Source organism: Gopherus flavomarginatus, chromosome 6 (assembly GCF_025201925.1).
Source record: "Gopherus flavomarginatus isolate rGopFla2 chromosome 6, rGopFla2.mat.asm, whole genome shotgun sequence".
In the NCBI taxonomy this organism is placed as follows: Eukaryota; Metazoa; Chordata; order Testudines; family Testudinidae; genus Gopherus; species Gopherus flavomarginatus.
In genome coordinates, this window is record NC_066622.1 from 33,206,214 (window position 1) to 33,227,191 (window position 20,978).

Here is a 20,978-nt window from a genome sequence, read left to right on the forward strand (position 1 = left end):
TCTATGACAGTCTATAAATAGTTAAGCTTGTATCATACATAATTTGTTAAATAGTTACTGTTCTTTCTATCTGGGATGGGTTGCTCAGGATGTCACTATTTTGGACTCCATCAAGGTGATGGGTGAAGATAAGATAAGGGGTGTTTTCAGGCTCTGGATAAACCTGGTTGTTACTATTCAGCGGAAACACCACCCTTCATTTAAGATAGTTATAAGAAGCCATTATACATATTTTAGTGACCCAGGCAGCTGAAACAATAGGACCCTCCAACCAAAACACAGGGTGTTACTACTCAAAACAAAGGCACACATGGATGGACAGGTTTCACTGGCTGTTGCTTTGTAGAGGTGTGTATCTTTGTGAGAGAGAGGCAGAAAGACCAGAGGAAGGAAAGGAAAAGGCAGCAAGGAAACACCACATGCAGTCACAAAAGCACTGGGAGCATAGCCCTTGGGAAAAGTTAAGAGAGAGAAAGCTGTTGGGCCTAGTGCTGGCTACAGAGGAGCTTGGAGCTATGAGCAAAGAAGCTCTCTGTTTGATTCCTGCCTTGTTCAGAGAAACAGAACTTTGTCCATTCTTTGTAAATAAACAGGTTTGCATCCAGCACCACTTTCTCCTCCTAACTAGAACAACTTTCAAGACTAAATTTTTGGCTTACTACTTGGATCAAAACAAGGTCACAATACATACGTGCACCCATACATATGCACTGATTCACACACATGCTCTCACACACAATTCACACACATGCACTCACACAATGATTTACACATCCCCATGCATTCATGCACACACACAGGGCTGCCCAGAGGATTCAGGGGGTCTGGGGCAAAGCAATTTCGGGGGCCCCTTCCATAAAAAAAAGTAGCAATACTATAGAATACTATACTCTCGTGGGGGCCCCTGCGGAGCCCGGGGCCTGGGGCAAATTGCCCCATTTCCCCCCCCCCTTGGGTGGCCCTGCACACACACACTAATTCACACACGCTCACTCAGACATGCACGATTCTCAAACATACATGCACATGCATAAACGTAAGAACGACCACACAGGGTCAGACCAAAGGTCCACCTAGCCCAGTATCCTGTCTTCCGATAGTGGCCAATGCCAGGTGCCTCTGAGGGAATGACTAGAACAGGTAATCCATCAAGTGATCCATCCCTTCTGGCCCATTCCCAGCTTCTGGCAAACAGGGGCTGGGACACCATCCCTGCCCATCCTGGCTAATAGCCATTGATGGACCCATCTTCCATGAAGTTAGCTAGTTCTTTTTTGAAGCCCATTATAGTCTTGGCCTTCACAACATCCTCTGGCAAAGAGTTCCACAGGTTGAACATAAATGCACACATGCACAGAGGGAGCTAATATGCACACAGGGACAGTGCTGACATGTCCCTATCAGTAAAGTACTGTGCATATACATATGGCCAAAATGAGAACGTATATCGATTTAGACAGGCTTTGAGATATTTGAACCAGCAGGGGGCAGCACTGCATCTATCTCTTTCTCTCTCTCCCTCCACCCCACTTATGGGGAGCTGTAGGAGATGCTTCTTCTGTCTCTGTTTCCTGCCATTCCTGGGCCTATTTTCTCACCTCTCTAATGAGCCACTAATGAGCAGCCAATTCAGTATGCCAATCAGCAGTGAGGGGAAAAAAAAGGTGTGTGGGGGGGAAGACAGCTCTGGGCTCTCTGTTGGGCAGGTCCTTGGGCAAGGACTATAATAGGATCAAATTTGCTCCCTGACCCCGAAGTGCAAAGCACAATTCAGCTTGAGTGCCACCACTGAACTCTGTGACTCAGCAGTCCCCCCCTCCCGCCCTTGACACTTCACCTGCTGGCCCTCATCCAAAGCCTCACTACAGCCCCTACAGCCCCCAATGCACAGCAGAGCCACCATGTGGCACCATGACCATGCCACATTGCTGCACAACTCCAGATATCCCAGCTAGGGGCTCCTCACGGGGGGGGGGGTAGATATAAGCACATGGGGTCTCTGTTCTAGGCAGAAGGGGTCCCTGTAGGCAGTTGACTTGCGGGCACGATCTGGAGGGCAGAGGTGGCATGGCACTCCCTGTGGGCGGGCAGAGTTCCAGGCAGCCAGGGCACAGGGGGACATGGGTCTCCATCAATAAGCAGAGGTGGGACATGGGTCTCCATCAATAGGCTGGGGATGAGAGGACAGAGGTGAGCATGGGGTTCCCCAGAGGCTGGGGTGTTGCAAGCAGGGCAGGGGAGCCCTCTCACCTTTACGCCCATCACGCTGGAAGTCCACGTGGCACCACTCGCCGTCATTGACCTTCTTGTTGCTGGCCCGCATCTTGATGCCGCCAGAGCCCATGTCCAGTAGCAGATAAAGGTGGCCGTCCAGCAGCTCCATGGCAAAGTAGTCAGCCTTGTGTGGACGCTCAGCACGGCCCTCCCGTGGGGGCTGCAGGCGCCCATGGCTGAAGAGCAGCAGCCCGTTGGGCTCAGTGGTGCGGAAGTCAAAGGAGATGGAGCCAGTCTTCTTGGTGTTCCACTTGGGCAGGGAGATGTAGGCCTCGGGCGACTCAAAGGTGACTGGGTCCAGCGCTGCCACATTCTCACAGCGAAACACCAAGTCCCCATTGATCTTCATCTTGGGGTCGCCCTCCTTTGCCAGGCGTGACAGCTCCAGCTTGAAGTCATTGTTCTTGTACACAACCTGGTGGGGAGAGCTGCAGTGGGATACGAGGCCTTTGTCCTTTAGGGGGTGCCAACTTCGATCTGGCCCCCAGCAGGGACCTGCTGGCTGGCTCAAGGGGTAGGGAGATTGGCTAGCTTGCAGGGAGGTGGGGGTGGAATACAAGGTCTTTTCCCTCTAGGGGAAAAGCCAGTTCCAATCTGGCTTCAGGTAAACAGTGATCTAGAGCAGTGGTCTCCAAACTTTTTTGATCGCGCACCCCTATCAGTAAAAAATTTTTGAGCACCCACCCCCTGCCGCGACGAAGAAAAAAAAAAAAGCCAAAAAAACCACTCGGACTCCCACCTGAACTGCCAAAGCAAAAAGAAAAAAGAAAACATGCTCCTCCTGCCGCGAACCCCCAAGGATCCTCTTGTGCACTCCTTGGGGTGGTGGTCCCCAACCTTTTGGTCTGGTGCCCGCCAGATGAAGGACCGTGGCGGTGGTCGAGCATCCGCTGAAATGCCGCCAAATTTCCGTGGCATTTCGGCGGCGACACCTCTAGATGATGTTGCTTGTCGGCGGCAAGTGGTGTCATCGAAAGGCATTGCCACCAAAATACCATAGAAATTCGGCGGCGACACCTCTCGATGACATCGCCTGTTGGCGGTAAGCGGCATCATCGACAGGTGTTGCCGCCAAAATGCCACAGAAATTCGGTGGCATTTCGGCGGATGCTCGACTGCTGGTCAGGATGCAGGCACACTTAGATGCCCCCGCGGGCGCCATGGCACCCACGGGCACCGCATTAGGGACCCCTGCCCTGGGATGTGCGCACCTCACTTTGGAGACTACTGATCTAGAGCTGTTCCTACCTGATGGCTGCTATGTGTAATGAGTTTCCTGGGTCTCCTTCTGGTTCCTATTGTCTACATCACACACCAAATTCCATCCCTGCCAGCCCCCAAACAAGGATCATATGGGAATGCTCCTCAGTTGCCGCTGACAAGAGATACTCCTACACTTCCAGCCCTAAACTTTTGGGCAGCGCTGCTATGGGATGTTAAACAGTCCTTGCACCCCACCCCATAGGTGGCTGCATCACAGCGCTGGTCAAGGGATCCCCATAGAGATAGACACTTCACCCAGCCCCCGAGGCAGCTGCATGTCATTGCATACTCACATCCTTGAGGCACCCCATGAAGTTATTGCTGACTGGGGACCCCGGCAGGTCAGCTGTGTTGGGGCTGCCCCCAATGTAGAAAAAGTCATCTGAGCCCAGCATGGTATAATCCTCCTGTGTGTAGCCCGTCGTTGTCAGGATACCATCCACAGAAATGGTCACCTGTCCGTCATAATTGCAGGGGTGGGGTGGGGCAGTGGCAGGGAAGGGGAGGGTGCAGGAGGGGTGGAAACAAGCAGACAACAGAATATTAACTGCCTGGGGCTGGTGAGGGGCTGGGGGGTGATGAGGGGAGAGGTGGCTAAGCCATTTTTATGTCTGGTTGTCTCTTTGGAGGAATGCCAGTATTTAGGGCTTTGGGAAAGGGAGAGTTGAATAAAATTTTATGGTGGCTTGAAAGAGTCGGCACAAAATTTTATGTGGGAGGGGGATTGCAGTGGGGTTGTTCACAATATTTGATGGGCTGAAATGGGGGAGTGGACAAAAATTGATGGAGGGGCTAGAAAAGGGGGAACATAAGATTTGACCAACGGAGGGTGGTTCACAAGATTTAATGGAGGAAGAGGGCTGGGGAGGGGATTGTCGCAGATTTGTTGGGGAGGGTCTGCACAAGATTTGGTGGGGGGCTGGGAAGAGGGGTGCACCAGTTTGGATGGCCTGTCACTAGCCCTGCCAGGGGGGTTAGTGATATTACAGGCAGCTAGACCTGTTGGGTGATGGATAAGCGCCATATATCCCATCTCAATCTGCCCTCCAACCCCACCCACCCCCGGCTGCACCCCACTCACCACAGCTGCAGCTCCTCACCGAGGTCCAGGTTGGGGTGCAAAGCTGACAGTGTTGCCCTAAAACCAAACCGGGACCTCCCACTGTCCACCCTGGTTGGCCTAGGGAGTATGACACATCTCCCCTGCCTTAGTTTGGGCAGTTGGGACCTCTCACACACTGGGCGTAATGGCAGGTCCAAGAAAAGATGGGGGTACAGGCACATCTATGGGGAGGGGTAATGGCTGCTAGTGAGGAGGCTGAGGGGAGGAAGTTGAATGAATGCCCATTGTGTGAGGAGGCTGGGGGAGGAGGGGAAATGGCCATTCTGTGAGGAGGCTGTTGGAGGTGGAATGGCCGTTCTGTAAGGAGGCTGGGGAAGGTTGGGGAATGGCCGTTCAGTGAGGAGGCTGGGGGGGGCATGGCCATTGTGTGAGGAGGCTCGGGGGGAGGGGATGACCGTTCTGTAAGGAGGCTGGGGAGGAGGGGAAATGGCCGTTCTCTGAGGAGGCTGTGAGGTGGGGAATGGCCATTCTGTGAGGAAGCTGGGGAGGGAAATGGCCATTTAGTGAGGAGGCTGTTGGAGGGGTAATGGCCACTCAGTGAGGAGGCTGGAAGGGAGGAGATGGCCATTCTGTGGGGAGCCTATTGGAGAGGGAAATGGCCATTCAGTGAAGAGGCTGCAAGGGGGTCGGGGTGGGAATAGCAGTTGTGTGAGGAGGCTGGTGGAGGGGGAATGGCCAGCCTGTAAGGATGATGCGGGGGAGTTGGCCGTTCTGTGAGGAGGCTGGGGAGGGAATGGGCGTTGTGTGATGAGGCTGGGGTAGGAGGGGGAATGGCTTTTCTCTGAGGAGGCTGGTGGAGGGGGAATGTCCATTCTGTGTGTGGGGGGCAGTGGCCATTCTCTGAAGAGGATTTTGGAGGGTTAATGGCCTTTTTGTCTGAGAAGGCTGGGGGAGGAGGGGGAATGGCCATTCTCTGAGGAGGCTGTGAGGGGGGAAATGGCCATTCTGTGAGGAGGATTTTGGAGGGTTAATGGCCTTTTTGTCTGAGGAGGCTGGGGGAGGAGGGAGAATGGCCGTTCTCCAAGGAGGCTGTGAGGGGTGGATGGCCATTCTGTGAGGAGGCTGGGGAGGAAAATAGCCATTTAGTGAGGAGGCTGTTGGAGGGGTAATGGCTGTTCAGTGAGTAGGTGGGTGAGGAATGGCCGGTGTGTGAGGAGGCTGGGCGGGGGGCAGAGGAGCAGAATGGCTGTTCTGTGAGGAGGCTGTCAGGGGGCAGAATAGCCATTCTGTGAGGAGGCGGGGGGGGGGTCAGGAAATAGCCATTCAATGAGGAAGGTTTTGGAGGTGAATGGCCATTGTGTGAGGAGGCCGGGGGTGAGGGGAGAGGAATGGCTGTTCTGTGAGGAGGCTGTCAGGGGGTGGAATTGCCATTCTGTGAGGAGGCTGTTGGAGGGGGAATGGCCAGTCAGTGAGTATTTGGTGGTTAGGGTGATAACCGCTGTTCCCTGAGCGGGCTGTGGGTAGGGGAGTAGCAGCCAATCTGGGGCAGGAGGGTAACTGCTGCTTTGGGAGGAGACATGGGGAACAGCTGTTCCGGGAGGAGGCTATGGTGGCAATGGCCACTGTGGTATGGGTGTAGAGAACAGCTGTTCTGTGATAAAGTTGTATGGAGAGGGTTGGTAACAACTGGTATGTGGAGAGTACAGAAGTTGGGGTAACAGCTGTTCTGGGGGAAGTTAACAGGGGTTACAGGGAGGTAACAGATGGCCTGTGGGGAAGCTGTAACAGGGCGTGTGTGTGTGTGTGTGTGTGTGAGAGAGAGAGAGAGAGAGAGAGAGAGAGAGAGAGAGATGGCTCGGCCAGGAGAGAAGTAGGAAGGGAGAAACACTTGGTCAGTGGGAGACTGTGGAAAGGTAATAGCCAGCCCACGGGCAGGATACAGGGATAGAAGGTATCAGATAATCTGAAGGTAATGGTTGTTCAGGGTGGGGTAGATTGGGGTAAGAGAAGGCAGTTCTGAGCCTTCTGCAGTGTGTGGGAAGATAGGTATATCTCATCCTGACCAGTAGAGGGAACTGCTTGCTTGCATGCACACACACACACAGAGCTGTGATCCTAGCTATCCAGGAGCAGTTCATACACACAGAGACAGGAAATTCTCATTCTATCCAGTAGGGAACAGTTTTCATTTTCTCTGGGTATGTCTACACTACGGGATTATTCTGATTTTACATAAACCGGTTTTGTAAAACAGATTGTATAAAGTCGAGTGCACGCGGCCACACTGAGCACGTTAATTCGGTGTCCATGTACCGAGGCTAGCGTCGATTTCCGGAGCGTTGCACTGTGGGTAGCTATCCTGTAGCTATCCCATAGTGCCCGCAGTCTCCCGCGCCCATTGGAATTCTGGGTTGAGATCCCAATGCAAAAACAGTGTCATGGGTGATTCTGGGTAAATGTCATCACTCAATCCTTCCTCCATGAAAGCAACAGTGGACAATCATTTCGCACCCTTTTTCCCCTGGATTGCCCTGGCAGACGCCATAGCATGGCAACCATGGAGCCCGTTTTGCCTTGTCACTGTCACCGTCACCGTATGTGTACTGGATGCTGCTGACAGACGCGGTACTGCAGTGCTACACAGCAGCATTCATTTGCCTTTGCAAGGTAGCAGAGACGGTTGCCATCCCTATTGCACCGTCTGCCATTGTAAACTGGCAATGAGATGATGGTTATCGGTCGTTTTGTACCGTCTGCTGTCATCAGTGCTCCTGGCTGGCCTCGCTGAGGTCGGCCAGGGGCGCATGGACAAAAATGGGGATGACTCCCCGGGTCATTCCCTTCTTTATGTTTTGTCTAAAAATAGAGTCAGTCCTGCCTAGAATATGGGGCAAGAGTACTAGAGAACCAGAGAGCACAGCCGCTCCGGGTCAGAGCCCCAGAGATCCCACAGAAATGATGAGCTGCATGCCATTCTAGGGGGTGCCCCTGCAACAACCCCACCCATTGCTTCCCTCCTCCCCCAACCCTCCTGGGCTACCGTGGCAGTGTCCCCCCCATTTGTGTGATGAAGTAATAAAGAATGCAAGAATAAGAAACACTGACTTTTTAGTGAGATAAAATGAGAGGGAGGAAGCCTCCAGCTGCTAAGATAGTCCAGGCAGGACATTAAAGGGTGGGGAGTGAGAGAAGCGCAGCCTCTCGCTTCTATGATAGTCCAGGCAGTACAGAATCTTTTCTTTAGACATGAAAGGGGGGGAGTGATAGAGCTCACCCTCCAGTTGCTATGATGAGGACGGTTACCAGCCATTCTGTACCATCTGTTGGGAATGACCAGGAGTCATTCCCATTTTTACCCAGGCGCCCCCGGACGACCTCACCAAGGCCAGCCAGGAGCACTCACAGGCTGATGATGACAATGGATAGCAGTCATATTGTACCGTCTGCCACCGGGAAGGGGATGCTGGTGTTCAGCGCTGCAGCGCCCCGTCTACCAGCAGCATGCAGTAGACATAGGGTGACATTGAAAAAAAGGCGAGAAACGTTTTTTTCCCCTTTTCTTTTGGGGGGGGGAAGGGTTTAAATTGATGACATACACCTTGAAACACCCGGGAAAATGTTTTTGACCCTTCGGGCATTGGGAGCTCAGCCAAGAATGCAAATGCTTTTCGGAGACTGCGGGGACTGTGGGATAGCTGGAGTCCTCAGTACCCCCTCCCTCCCTCCATGAGCGTTCATTTGATTCTTTGGCTTTCCGTTACACTTGTCACACAGCACTGTGCTGTGGACTCTGTATCATAGCCTGGAGATTTTTTCAAATGCTTTCGCATTTTGTCTTCTGTAATGGAGCTCTGATAGAACAGATTTGTCTCCCCATACAGCAATCAGATCCAGTATCTCCCGTACAGTCCTTGCTGGAGCTCTTTTTGGATTTGGGACTGCATCACCACCCATGCTGATCAGAGCTCCACGCTGGGCAAACAGGAAATGAAATTCAAAAGATCGCGGGGCTTTTCCTGTCTATCTGGCCAGTGCATCTCAGTTCAGATTGCTTTCCAGAGCGGTCACAATGGTGCACCGTGGGATACCGCCCGGAGGCCAATACTGTCAATTTGCAGCCACACTAACCCTAATCCAACATGGCAATATCGATTTCAGCGCTACACCCCTCGTCGGGAAGGAGTACAGAAATCGGTTTAAAGAGCCATTTATATCGATATAAAAGGCTTTGTTGTGTGGACGGGTGCAGGGTTAAATCGGTTTAACGTTGCTAAATTCGGTTTAAACGCGTGGTGTAGACCAGGCCTCTCTCTCAATCTCTCTCTCTCTCATACACACACACTCACAGGTTGTTCTAATCCTGTCTAGTAGGGGGTAATACACACACTTACTCAAGCAGTTATGATGAATATCTGACACAGGAGGCAACAGGCATACATGAACACATGCACACTTCCGAACCCGTCTAGTAGGGAGTAACGCACACATACACACTGAGGCAGTTCTGATCATATCCAGGATGGGGCAACACACATAAGAATGCACATATAGGCAGTTCTGATTCTATAGTCTCTCTCTCTCTCTCACTCACACACACACACACACACATAGAGTTCTGATTCTGTTCCGCAGGGGGCAGTACATACACAGAGAATTATGGTCATCTCCAGTAGGAGGCAGTACACATCCATTTGCGTACACGCACTTCTGATCCTATCTAGTTGGAAGCATCACATGCGTGCATGCACACACACACACTTCTGATCATTTCTAGTATGGGGCAGTACATACAAGCATGCCTAAACACAGGCAGTTCTGATTATACACAGTATGGAGCAGTACACGCACATACAGACACAGAGGCAGTTCTGATCTTGTCCAGTAGGGGGCAGTATATGTGCATGCACACATGCATGCACACACACACACACACACACACACACACTTCTGATTCTGTACAGTATGGAACAGTATACACACACTCAGGCAGTTCTGAGCCTGTTCAATGGGGTGCAGTACACACGCACACACAGTTATGATCATCTCCAGTAGAGCGCAGTACATATGCACGTATGCTCATACACACATTTCTGATCCTATCTAGTAGGGAGCATCCACACATACAGGCAGTCCTCCGTTTATGCAGTATTGAAAAGGACACAAATACACATACAGACAGTCCTGAGCAATACATTAATGAGCAGTATATGCACACACACACATACAGAGGCCATTCTGCTCCTGTCTAGGAGGGAGCAGAACACCACCAAACCTAGAGGCAGTCCTCATTCTATCCCAGGATTGAGCAGTGTACATATGCACATAGGCAGTTCTGATCCTATCCAACAGGGGTAGTACTTACACAGAGAGTGTTCTCTCTCTCTCTCTCTCTCATACACACACACACACACACACATGATCCTCCCTCTCTCTCACACACACACACCACCCAGAACAAAATCAGAACTGCCTCTATATTCACTATGAAGCAGCATATACAACCACACACAGGCATTTCTGAACCTGTCCAGTAGAGGACAGTATGCACACACATACACACACATAAGACATGCTATACAGGCTGTTCTGATCCTATTCCAGTGGTAGTACACACACACACACACACACACACACACCAAGGGTGTATCGGTACACAGATAAATCCTCTGTTACCCCCACCAGCCCTCCCTGATGCCCTGCATATCCATCCTGTTTGCAGTGGGAGGACCTGAACCCCAATGCTGCAGCAACCCCTTGCAGCACATGTTGGGGCTTTGCCCCACAATGCTTGCTAACCAGATCACAGTGTTGGGTCTAGTTCAGATCCAAAGTCCCCCTGCTTTGGGTGCTGGTTCTGATCCAGGCTTGATCTCTGATGCAGTGGAATGAGGTAAGTCAGTCTCTCCTGGAAGTATTTTCCCCTGGTATATAGGTACCACAACAACCCTAGCACAAATTGTTAACCCCGTGTCATGAGGTTTGGGGGGACAGGATGGGGCTGCATTTTGTACCCCCATCCCTCCCAATTCTTGTTTCAACCCATCAAATCTTGTGCATATGAGGGCTCTGGCCTGGAGGAACCATTGTGTTTATTGGGGGGACTAGAAAGGTGCCTAGTAGGACTAGTTATGTTTTTCTTTGTTGGGGGGCTGTTTCTCGATACCCAGGGGGACTGCATGTGTGAGCGGTTATGGTGAGGGATTTGGGGATGGGGGATTGTGGTTTGTTAAACTCCTTTCAATTGGTCCATTTCCTCTTCCCCATAAAGCAGGGGATGGGGGGAGGGGAGGCTGTGGGGGGTCACATTAGTATTGGTCAGTACAACAACATGCAAAAGAAGTTAGAATAGGAAGGGGAAGGGAAGGGCAGGAAGGCGTAAAGTCCAAGCTGGGGTCCCTCCTTGTAAACAGTGCCCTCCCCAAGTCCTGCTGTCAAAGGCTAAAGCCTTGGGGTGGAACTGTCCCTTAAGTTGCTAGACAGGCTGACCCTGTGGTTGGAAGAGGCTCCATTAAGCACTCCATTAAGCACAGGCCAATGAAGACCCACATCACCACATGGAGGTGACACTCAGACAAGCCCTATGACACTCCAGCTAACAGAATATGCAGCAGCTGAAGTCATTCCTGGATCCTGACCTGGCTACAAGCCCCAGGGTGAAAACAGCAGAGGGAGCTCCCAGACACAGAGAGTCAGGGACAGACAGATGACAGCCTCCCACCCCCACCCCTACAGCTGGGAATAAAACAGGAGTTCCCAGCTCCCTCTGCTTTTATTACTAGTTTCCTCCCAGAGCTGGAAATAGAACCCAGGAATCCCGACTCCCAGCCCTTCCTACTCTAACCACTCCCCACCCAGAGCCAATGATAGAACTCAGAAGCTGTGACTCCTGGTCAGAAGCTGTGACTCCTAGTCCATTCCCCCCAGCTCTAACCCACTGGACCCACTTCCTTACAAGAACTGGGCATAGAACCCAGGCATCCTGACTCCCAACCCTACCCTGTTCTGACCACCAGATCCCACTCCCTACTGAGAGCTGGGGATAGAAGGCAGAAGTCCTGGCTCCCAGCCCCACATCTTGCACACTCTAACCCACTCAGCCCCACTTCCCTGCAAGAGCTGGGCACAGAACCCAGGAGTTCTGCCTCTCAGCTTTCCCCTAATCCCATTGCTCTAGCCACTAGACACCACTCCCCTGTCAGAGCCAGGCTAGAAATCTGTTAGTTAAAAACCAAAAATCTCATCTGCGGACAAACTGCTCCCACTACAAAGCTAATCTAAAAGGAGGGATCCCAGTTCAGACAGGCCCCGCATAGGACAGAGTGCCCCTGTGGGGAAGGGAGTGGGGATGTTTTGGATTAGTAAAATAATTTGGGGATCTGTTTTCCTCGGACAAACTTAAAAGTTCAGACAGAAAAATGGCAGTTAGTAGGAACAGTAAGACAATCTTCATTAGCACAGTATTAGTACCACAGGAGTTAATTATCAGCTGGCATTAATCATGGCTCTTGGTTAATTAATTAATTAATCATCAAAGAGAGAGAGAGAGAGAAATTGGCGAAGAGAAAGAGACTCGGATGGAGAGAGAGAGAGGAAAGCCATGCAGGGCAGAAAGGCAGAATGAGCAATAGCTAGAGCCGTGCATGTTAGACAGGTTTGGGAGTTCCAAGGGAGGGTCACGGACCAATGGGGGGCACAGAGAGAGAAAGAGAGATGCAGGCTGAGGCATGCACAAGAGGGCGAGAAGGCGGGGTTAAAATGATGGAAATGGAGTAGGCTGGCTGGGGGGTGGTTTGTAACGGGAGCACCTGTGTGATTGGTAAACAAGAGTGTGGGTTGTACTACAACCCCAGAACCCTCCTCCCACACACACCAGAGCCCTCCCTCACATACATTCTAGAGCTCACACACACAAACATACAGACCTGGCCTTCCCTACACAAACCAGAGATAGCCCTCTTCTCCACACACTTCTCCTCTCTCTCTCACACACACACGCCAGAGCTATCCCCCTTCCGCACACACTCCAAAACCCTCCCTCACACACACACACACACACCAGAGCCATCGTCACACACATATACACACACGCCCCTAGAGCCCCCCAAGGGCTCCTCCCGCACACATATAGCAGAGCTAGCTTCCCCTTCGACAGCAGAGGTCTCCCCCGCAACACCTACATTAGCTATCCCTCCATACATATGCAAGAGGTCTCCCTCTTTCAAACACACACACACACACACGCCCCAGAGCTCTCCTTTGCTGTGCATATACACTGAAACTCTCATCAATACACATGGGCCAGGGCTCTCCCCCAAGTCACAACACAGTATCCCAAATACACATCAAAGCTCTCCCCCGTGCACACAACAGAGCCCCATACACACACAAACCAGAGCTTTCCCATCAAACATTCACTAGAATTCTCCCCCTCCACACACCAGAACTACACTCACAGACATTTCCCCACGAGTTACTTCTCACATTCACATGCACACATGAGCTATCCCTCCAGACATCCACACAGCAGAAAGATTCCGCCTACACACACACATGCCCCAGAGCTATTCCCCCCCAGGCACACCATAGCTATTTCTACCCACTGACACACACGCACCACAGTTATTCTCCCACACAAGAGCTACTCACCCTACACACATAACACAGCTATTCCCACACACAGAAGCACCAGAACTGTCGTCCCCACCAACACACATCTGCTCCTATGATTGCTCCTGTGCATGCCTTGTTCTAAGCCTTGTCCCTAGCCTTGCTTCAGGCCTGCTCCTGCCTTGTTCCTGTCCCACTCCAGTCCTGATCCTTTGCCTGGGACCTGACTCTGGCTCTGAACCCTAGTGCAACTAGGTCTGACTGCTATAGCTCCAACTACTAGACATGACTGCTCATGCCCTGGTCTATGCCAATATGAGTAGCCCACCTAAAAATGGAGAAGGGACAGGTTCCACTACTGGGGTGGATCCTGCTAAGGCCATCTTCCTGTCTCATCTTGCAGAACCTGTAGACTCAGGTTGCGGTTCTACCTCTCACTCTAGTACCTTGCACAAACATTTCTCTGCTAGTACTCTGGATGGACAATTGGTGCCTAACACATCCCCTTCTCCTGCTCCAGCTAAGGCACCCCACAATGTCAGAGGTTTACCTGGAAGCGCAAGGGTACAGCAGTTTCTCAGGTAATTTCAGAGACTTGGAATTTGCCTGAGTGCATAATGTCCCCACCCAGTGCAAAATTACCCCTGACTTGGTAGAGTCCGTTGACGGTTCACTTCTTTCTTTGGACCCAGTCGCTCACCAGTCTGCCCACTTAGGGTTTGGCTACACTTGCAGCTGTACAGCGCTGGGAGTTAAAGCTGTCTTCGTACAGCTGTGCAGGGAAAGTGCTGCAGTGTGACCACATTTGCAGCGGTGTGGGAGTGGTGCATTATGGGCAGCAATCCCAGCGTTCAAGTGGCTGCAATGTGCTTTTCAAAAGAAGGGGGGTGGGGTGGACCGTGACAGGGAGCGTGGAGGAGAGAGAGAGTGGATTTTTGGAGCCGACACTGTGTCAGCTCCCTGCCTTGCAAATTCCGACCACTTCTCCCAACCCCTCTCATTCACTCTAAACTGCAAATAGCCTTCAGACCAGATAAGCAGCTGCTCCGACGGACTCCCCTCCCCCCAGCCGTACTGTTTCTCTCCTCAAGCAAACACTAGCTGTGGACATTCCCTGCCTGCCTCTGCTTGAGCAAACAGTAGCTGTGTTTGTTTTTTAGATAAGCAGCTCCCGGAGCCCCGAGTTCACAACAAAACAAAGAGAGGCATCATAACAAAACAAAGAGAGTTCTTTAGTTAAAAGCATTATGGGAAAATTCCGGAGGTCAGTTCCAGCGTAGTAAGATTAATCGCTGTTAACACTGGCACTCCAGCGCTGCAGCACCAGCGCTGTTCTCTTTATTCCTCTCGCCCATGTGGAGTACAACCAGCGCTGTAGCCAGGGAGATACAGTGCTGTATGTGCCTTGCCAGTGTGGACGGGGAGTAAGCTGCAGCGCTGTAAAGCCACTACCAGCGCAGCAACTCTCCAGTGTAGCCAAGGCCAAGTCAACCCCCACTGCCTTCCCAATAGCCTCAGTATCCACCAAATATCAAGACTTAGCTGACAAGTTCAACAAAAAGGAAGCTGGCATATTGCTGCACCACCGACCTCTAGACTGAGCAGAGGGACCTTTCAGGCATATCTATTCTCCCTTGGCGCATGAGTTACAAGTTCTCCAGAGCTATCACCAAGAAAATCTGCACAAGGGGTTCATCCATCCCTCCATGTCCCCAGCTGGGGCTTCAATTTTCTTTGTGAATAAGAAGGATGGTTTCCCTGCAGCCTTGTGTGGATTACCGGGCACTAAACAATGTTACTATCTGGAACCAGTACCCCTTACCCCTCATCAAGCTCTCTGAAAGACTTTGCTCTGCCAAGGTCTTCACTAGGTTGGACCTTTGTGGAACTCATAACTCGGTTCAGATTCAAGAAGGAAATGAATATAAGACTGCCTTCTGCACATAATGTGGACACTTGGAGTAGTTGGTTATGCCATTTGACTTGTGCAATGCTCTGTTGACCTTCCAGCATTTCATTAATTATATCTTTAGGGACATGCTGGGCCAATTTGTGATTATTTACCTCGATGACATCCTCTGAGGACCTTCATCTGCAGATCCAGGTCTCCACAACCAACATATACACTGCATCTACAGAACAGGGGGAGATTGATCTAAGTTACACAACTTTAGCTACGTGAATAACATAGCTGAAGTCGACGTACTTAGATCTATTTATTGCAGGGTCCACACTACGCTATGTCAACGGGAGACACTCTCCAGTCAACTCCCCTTGCACTTCTCATTCAGGTGAAGTATAGGAGTCATCGGGTGAGCAATCGGTGGCTGATTTAGCAGGTCTTCACTAGACTTGCTAAGTCGACCACTGATTCATCAGTCGCCACATGTCGATCCCCTGGTAAGAGTAGACAAGCCCCTAGAGAGACTGTGCCAGAACTTATATGCCAACCTTAAGAAGTGTGAATTTGATCAGGGCACAATCAAATTCCTTGAGTACACTGTTTCCCCAAAGGGACTAACTATGGACCCGCGCAAGTGGCAGCCATATCCAACTGGGCTTTTCTAAAGGACACACAAGAGGTACAGTGATTCCAGGGCTTGGGCGACTTTTACCAACAGCTAATGGGGTTTTCTAGCCTGGTCGCTCCGATGACAATGCTTTTGTGAAAAGGATCCAGGTTCATCTGGTCCTTAGAAGCCCACCCTGCCTTAGATCTGCTAAAAAAGATTTCACCACAGCATCCATTCTTATCCATCCAGATCCCACTAAGCCATTCATGGTGGAAGCTGACGCATCAAACTTTGCCATCGGTGCAGTGTTATCAAAACAAGTGGCCCTCCATAGCCAACTTCATGACTCTGCCTTTCATTCCTGTAAACTAACTCCAGTGGAAAGAAATTATGATATCTGGGACAAGATGGCCTTCGAGGAATGGCGTCATCCCTTAGAGGGAGCCCAGTTCCAAGTCCAGGTCCTTATGGACCACAAGAACATGGAATCCCTCCAAATGGCCAGACACCACAATCAACGCCAGATCTGCTGGTCCTTCCTTGTTACCTGATTTGACTTCATGGTTACCTGTTGTCTGGGACAGGATATTGAAAGGTGAATGCTCTGTCTTCCAAGGATGAGTATCTTGAACCTGGTGGAGAACCTCCTTTCACCATTTTTAAAGTGCCCAATTTTTGTCAACGAGTCTGTAGACAGCAGTCTGATGCCCTGCATTCATTCTCTGCTGCCCATTGATGTGTTTGCAACCCAGATCTGCCAGACCCTGGGAGGTGGAGATGCCCAGCCAGACTCAGAGTTCAGACTACAAGATGGTGTTCTCTATCACAGGGATCTCATTTGTGTTCCAGAGGGCCAGCCTAGACTTCGGGTCTTTAAATTATGACACAACATGCTGCTTGCCAGTCACTTCAGTCAATCCAAGACCAGGAGCCCAGTTTGGCTAACTTTCTGGTAGCCGGGTCTATGCACTTACATCAAGACATATATGAAGTCCTGCAAACCTCTACTCTGGAACCAAGAGTCCACACTCCAGACAGCTTGGCTTCCTCCAGCCCTTGCCTATTCCACCCCAGCATTGGTCGACTGTATCTAGTGATTTAACTGGGGAGAGGCTTCACTGTCATGGGCACACAATGATCCTAATCATGGCCGATCTCCTAACTACGACGGTGCACTTGGTTCTGTCCCACGCCATCCCTACTACCCTGGAAATGGTACATCTCTTCTTAGAGAACATCTTCTGTTACCATGGATTACCAACTGGCACCATGTTAGACTGGCATCTCATTTTTGGTGGGAGTTTCTAAGACTTCTTGGCATTGAGCCTCTCACCGTATCTGCCTATCACCCACAAACTAACGGGCAAACAGAATGAGTGAACCAGATTCTTGTACAGTATCTCTGCTAATTTTTGAATTACCACCAAGGATAACTGGTTTTCCCTGCTTTCATGTGCAGAATTTGCCTACAAAATGCAACCCACACTTCCACCCAACAAAGCCCATTCTTTGGTAACTATGGCTTTTATCCACATTGCCATCCAGACACATCCATGAGTTCCTAGTACCTGCTGCCATGAACTTGACCACCCACCTGCACCAAGTGCACCAATAACTCAAGGAACAGTAGTGATCTGCTAAAGAAGCTTGCAAGCACCATGCTGGCCAAGGTTTCCAGATCACCTGGAACCTTGCCATGGTGTTTGGTTTGGTTTGGTTTGGTTATCCACTCAGAATCTTCAATCAGCTCACCCATCTGCCAAGCTAGAGCAGTGGTACCTGGCCCTATTCACAATCTCAAGCTACGAGAACCCAGTAACATTCAAGTGACAGCTACCCAAGCTCCTAAAGATCCATCCTATATTTCATGTCTCCCTTCTAAAGCCTTGCACTGAGACCCATTCCTGAACCGCTCCAACACACTGCTACCACCCACAACCATTAGAGGGCAGGAAGGATACTTGGAAGAACGGATTCTTGACACACACACCCCAGTGAGTTAGGAAAAACTCCAGTATCTGGTGGACTGAATGGGCTATGGTCCAAATGACCAGTCCTGGGAACCAACAGAGAACATCTATTTCCCAGATCGACTATGGGACTTCCACCAAACTATACCAAGATGCCTGGCCCTAGAGCCATTAGGAGGTGCTCCTCGAAAAGGAGGGGTACTGTCAGGAATCATGAGCTTGAGACCAGCTAGCTGACCTGCAGATACCCTAATTGGCTGAGAGGCATCACCAGGACTGCTTTTAAGCCCAGCAGCCGCAGAGGCTAGTGGCTGCTCAACACTTAAGACCAAAGCTGCAATTTCTTCTGTGTCTGCCTTGTCCCCTGCCTTACTCCAGACACGCTTCTGCCTTGTTCTTGTCCTGCTCCAGCCCTTCTCCCTTTCCTTGTTCCTGACTCTAGCTCTGACCCTTGCTCGTTCCTGGCCTCTGACTACAGCTCTGATCACTATACTTTACCACTCCTGCCCCAGTTCATGACACACACAGGGAGCTACTGCTCACACTCACACACAGCAGGGCTATTCACACACACACACACACACACACACACACACACACACACACACACACACACACACACACACACACACACACACACACACCAGGACTATTCCTCCCTTCTTCAAAGGTCATGAACTATGGGTTTAAGATCCTTCAACTGAGCTTGTGGCTGGTCAATTCAGTATTCCAGCAGGCTAATGAGCCCAGCTGGGCAGCTGCAGGATCACCTGATTGGCCAGCTCACTCAATGGGCTGCAAGGAGTCAGCAGATCTGCATTTAAGCTCAGCAGTGGCAGCAGTCCATGGTTGCTCAATGCTTACACCTGCAACTGCAATCTCCCTTGTGCCTGCCTAGTTCCCAGCCTTGCTCCTGCCTGCTCCAGCCCTGCTCCCTTGCCCGGCTTCTAACTCTGGCTCTGACCCTTGGCTTGTCTCCTGGTTTCCGACTTCAGTGCTGACCCTTGGCTCTAACCATTAGGTCAGACTGCCCACATCCCAGTCCCTGACAGCTTGAGCAGCCCAAAGAACAGAGAAGACCTGATTTGGCTGCAGGGATTGACTCATACAAACCCAAGTCGATGCCCTGCAGGAACATAATGTAACGCTGTGGGTGCAAGCCACATAGTCAGTGACTCAGGCCCCTCCAGAACTGCAGATCCCAATACCTGACAAGTTTGACAGTGACCACAGAAAATTCCACAAGTTCTTAAACCAGTGCCCTCTCCTGTTCCTGATGGACCTGCAGTTCCTTCCCACAGACCGAACCAGGGTGGGACTTATCATTAATCTGCTGACTGGGGAAGCATCGGCGTGGGCCTGTCAACTGCTTGAGAAATCTAGTCCCCTCTTGAGTCAGTTCAAGAAGTTTGTCCAAGCCTCAACAGTGATCTTTGACCACCCAAATTGTACGTGCAGGGCAGAAGTCATGCTCCAGATCCTGAGGCAAAGATGTCAGCCTCTTGCTAATTACGCTGCAGATTTTTGATACGTGGGTGACAGACGCAGAATGAAAACAAGGCCTCTCAGCGCTATCGTTTCCAGCTTGATCCGAATGATGAAATCAAAGCTGAGCTTGCATGGATAGTATTCCCCACTTCTCTGGACACATTTAGCAACCTATGCCTCAAGACTGACAATTGCTTATTGGAACACTGCCAAGAGAGGAGAGTGGCTTTTCAATTCACATCTGTCTCAACAGCACCGGTCAGTCAACATCCAGTGCCTACTGCACAGTCTGAACTTGTGTAGGTGGTCATGGCAGAAAAGGCCTGATGTCAGGTATTGGGTCTCTGCCTCTACTGTGGGGAATTTGGGCACTTTGCTTTGACCTGTACTGCAAAGGCTAGTTCCATATCTCAACTGGAAAATGCCAGGCCACAGCCCCTGGACCTCCCCACTGGTGTGGCATCCGATCAGCACCGAAGCACCTTCTGCTTCCACTCTGTCTACAGCATCCTACTCTGATGGAGGTCAGCATGAAAGCAATGATTGACTCTGTCTCCTCCAGAAGCTTTATGGACTTGGACTTCGCTTGCGCACACAGGATCCCAGCACAGCACAAGGACTTAAAATGTAACAGAATCCATTGACGGATCACTCCTCTTATCAGGTCCCATCACCTCTGAGACTGCGCCCTTAAAATCACAACTCTTCAGTGGCATCGCAAAGCCATTCAATTGGGTCTGGTTTGTTCCCGCACTTCCTGGACATCCATGGTGTTATCACACTCATGATCCACACATCCTCTGGAGGGCAGGAATGATTAGTTTCCTCTTGTCCTACTGTCAATAGTCTTGTCACTCTGAACCAGGTCTCAAGTTGGAGGCTCATTTGTAGTATAACCCCAAGGAAACCCTGACCTTGTGGTTACCCTGGGACAGAAAGGCTGAGTCCAGTAGACTCTCCAGTCAACACCTGCCTTGACAATACTGATGAAATACTGGGACCTTGCAGAATTCTTTGACAAGAAAAAGGCTGATATCCTCCTGCCTCACAGTCACTATGACTGTCCCATTGGCCTCCGGCCAGGGGTGGACATCCCTTTTGGATATATTTACTCCCTCTCAGTTCCTGAGTTGTGGATGCTCCAAGAGTATCTACAAAAGAATCTGGAAAAGGGATTAACCCTCCTGCTCCGTATCTGGGAAGGGGATGAGTGGAAGTCTGCATTCCATACCTGATAGGGGCACTTGGAATACTTACTAATGGCCTTCAGGCTGTGCAGTGCTCCAACACTTTATCCATGACACTTTCAGAGACCTGCTGGACCAATTCATCGCTCTCTACCTCAACAATATTCTTGTTTTTTCTGAGGATCAAGCCCTTCATGACCAATATGTATTTTGAATTTTGGAAAGGGTTTGCCAGAATTATCTCATTTTGAAATTGGAGAAATGTGAATTTGATCACAGTACGATCAAGTTCCTCAGATGTATTATATCACCTGATGGTCTATCTATGGAACTAGGCATTCATGTCCCAGGTGGTCAGCCTATGCGCCAAGTTCTGAAATCATGTCATGCCTCACCGCTTGCTGGTCCCTTTGGTGGAACTAAAACAAGAAACTTCGTTTCATGGAACTTCATGGTGGCCATGTATGTACTGGTATGGACTAGTATACCATGAAATATGTTAATTCCTACAACTTGGTCTTCTCCAGGCCTTGCCCACCCCGTCTTAGTCCTGGTCTACCAAGTCCCTGGCCTTCATTGCAGAATTACCTTGCTCCCATGGTTGTTCAGTGGT

The 20,978-nt window shown here is 50.7% G+C and overlaps 1 protein-coding gene across 23 annotated transcripts in view; it reads right to left on the reverse strand.

Annotated features, from left to right (window-relative positions):
• NRXN2 (neurexin 2) overlaps nt 1-20,978 on the reverse strand; it is a 340,672-nt gene that overhangs the window by 187,168 nt on the left and 132,526 nt on the right. For all 23 annotated transcript variants that reach the window (XM_050958842.1, XM_050958853.1, XM_050958848.1 and 20 more), the window contains 2 exons: nt 3,831-3,992; nt 2,251-2,689 (listed from right to left, as the gene is read on the reverse strand). In XM_050958842.1, the coding sequence (XP_050814799.1) occupies nt 2,251-2,689; nt 3,831-3,992 (601 nt within the window). The remainder of the gene's footprint in view (nt 1-2,250; nt 2,690-3,830; nt 3,993-20,978) is intronic.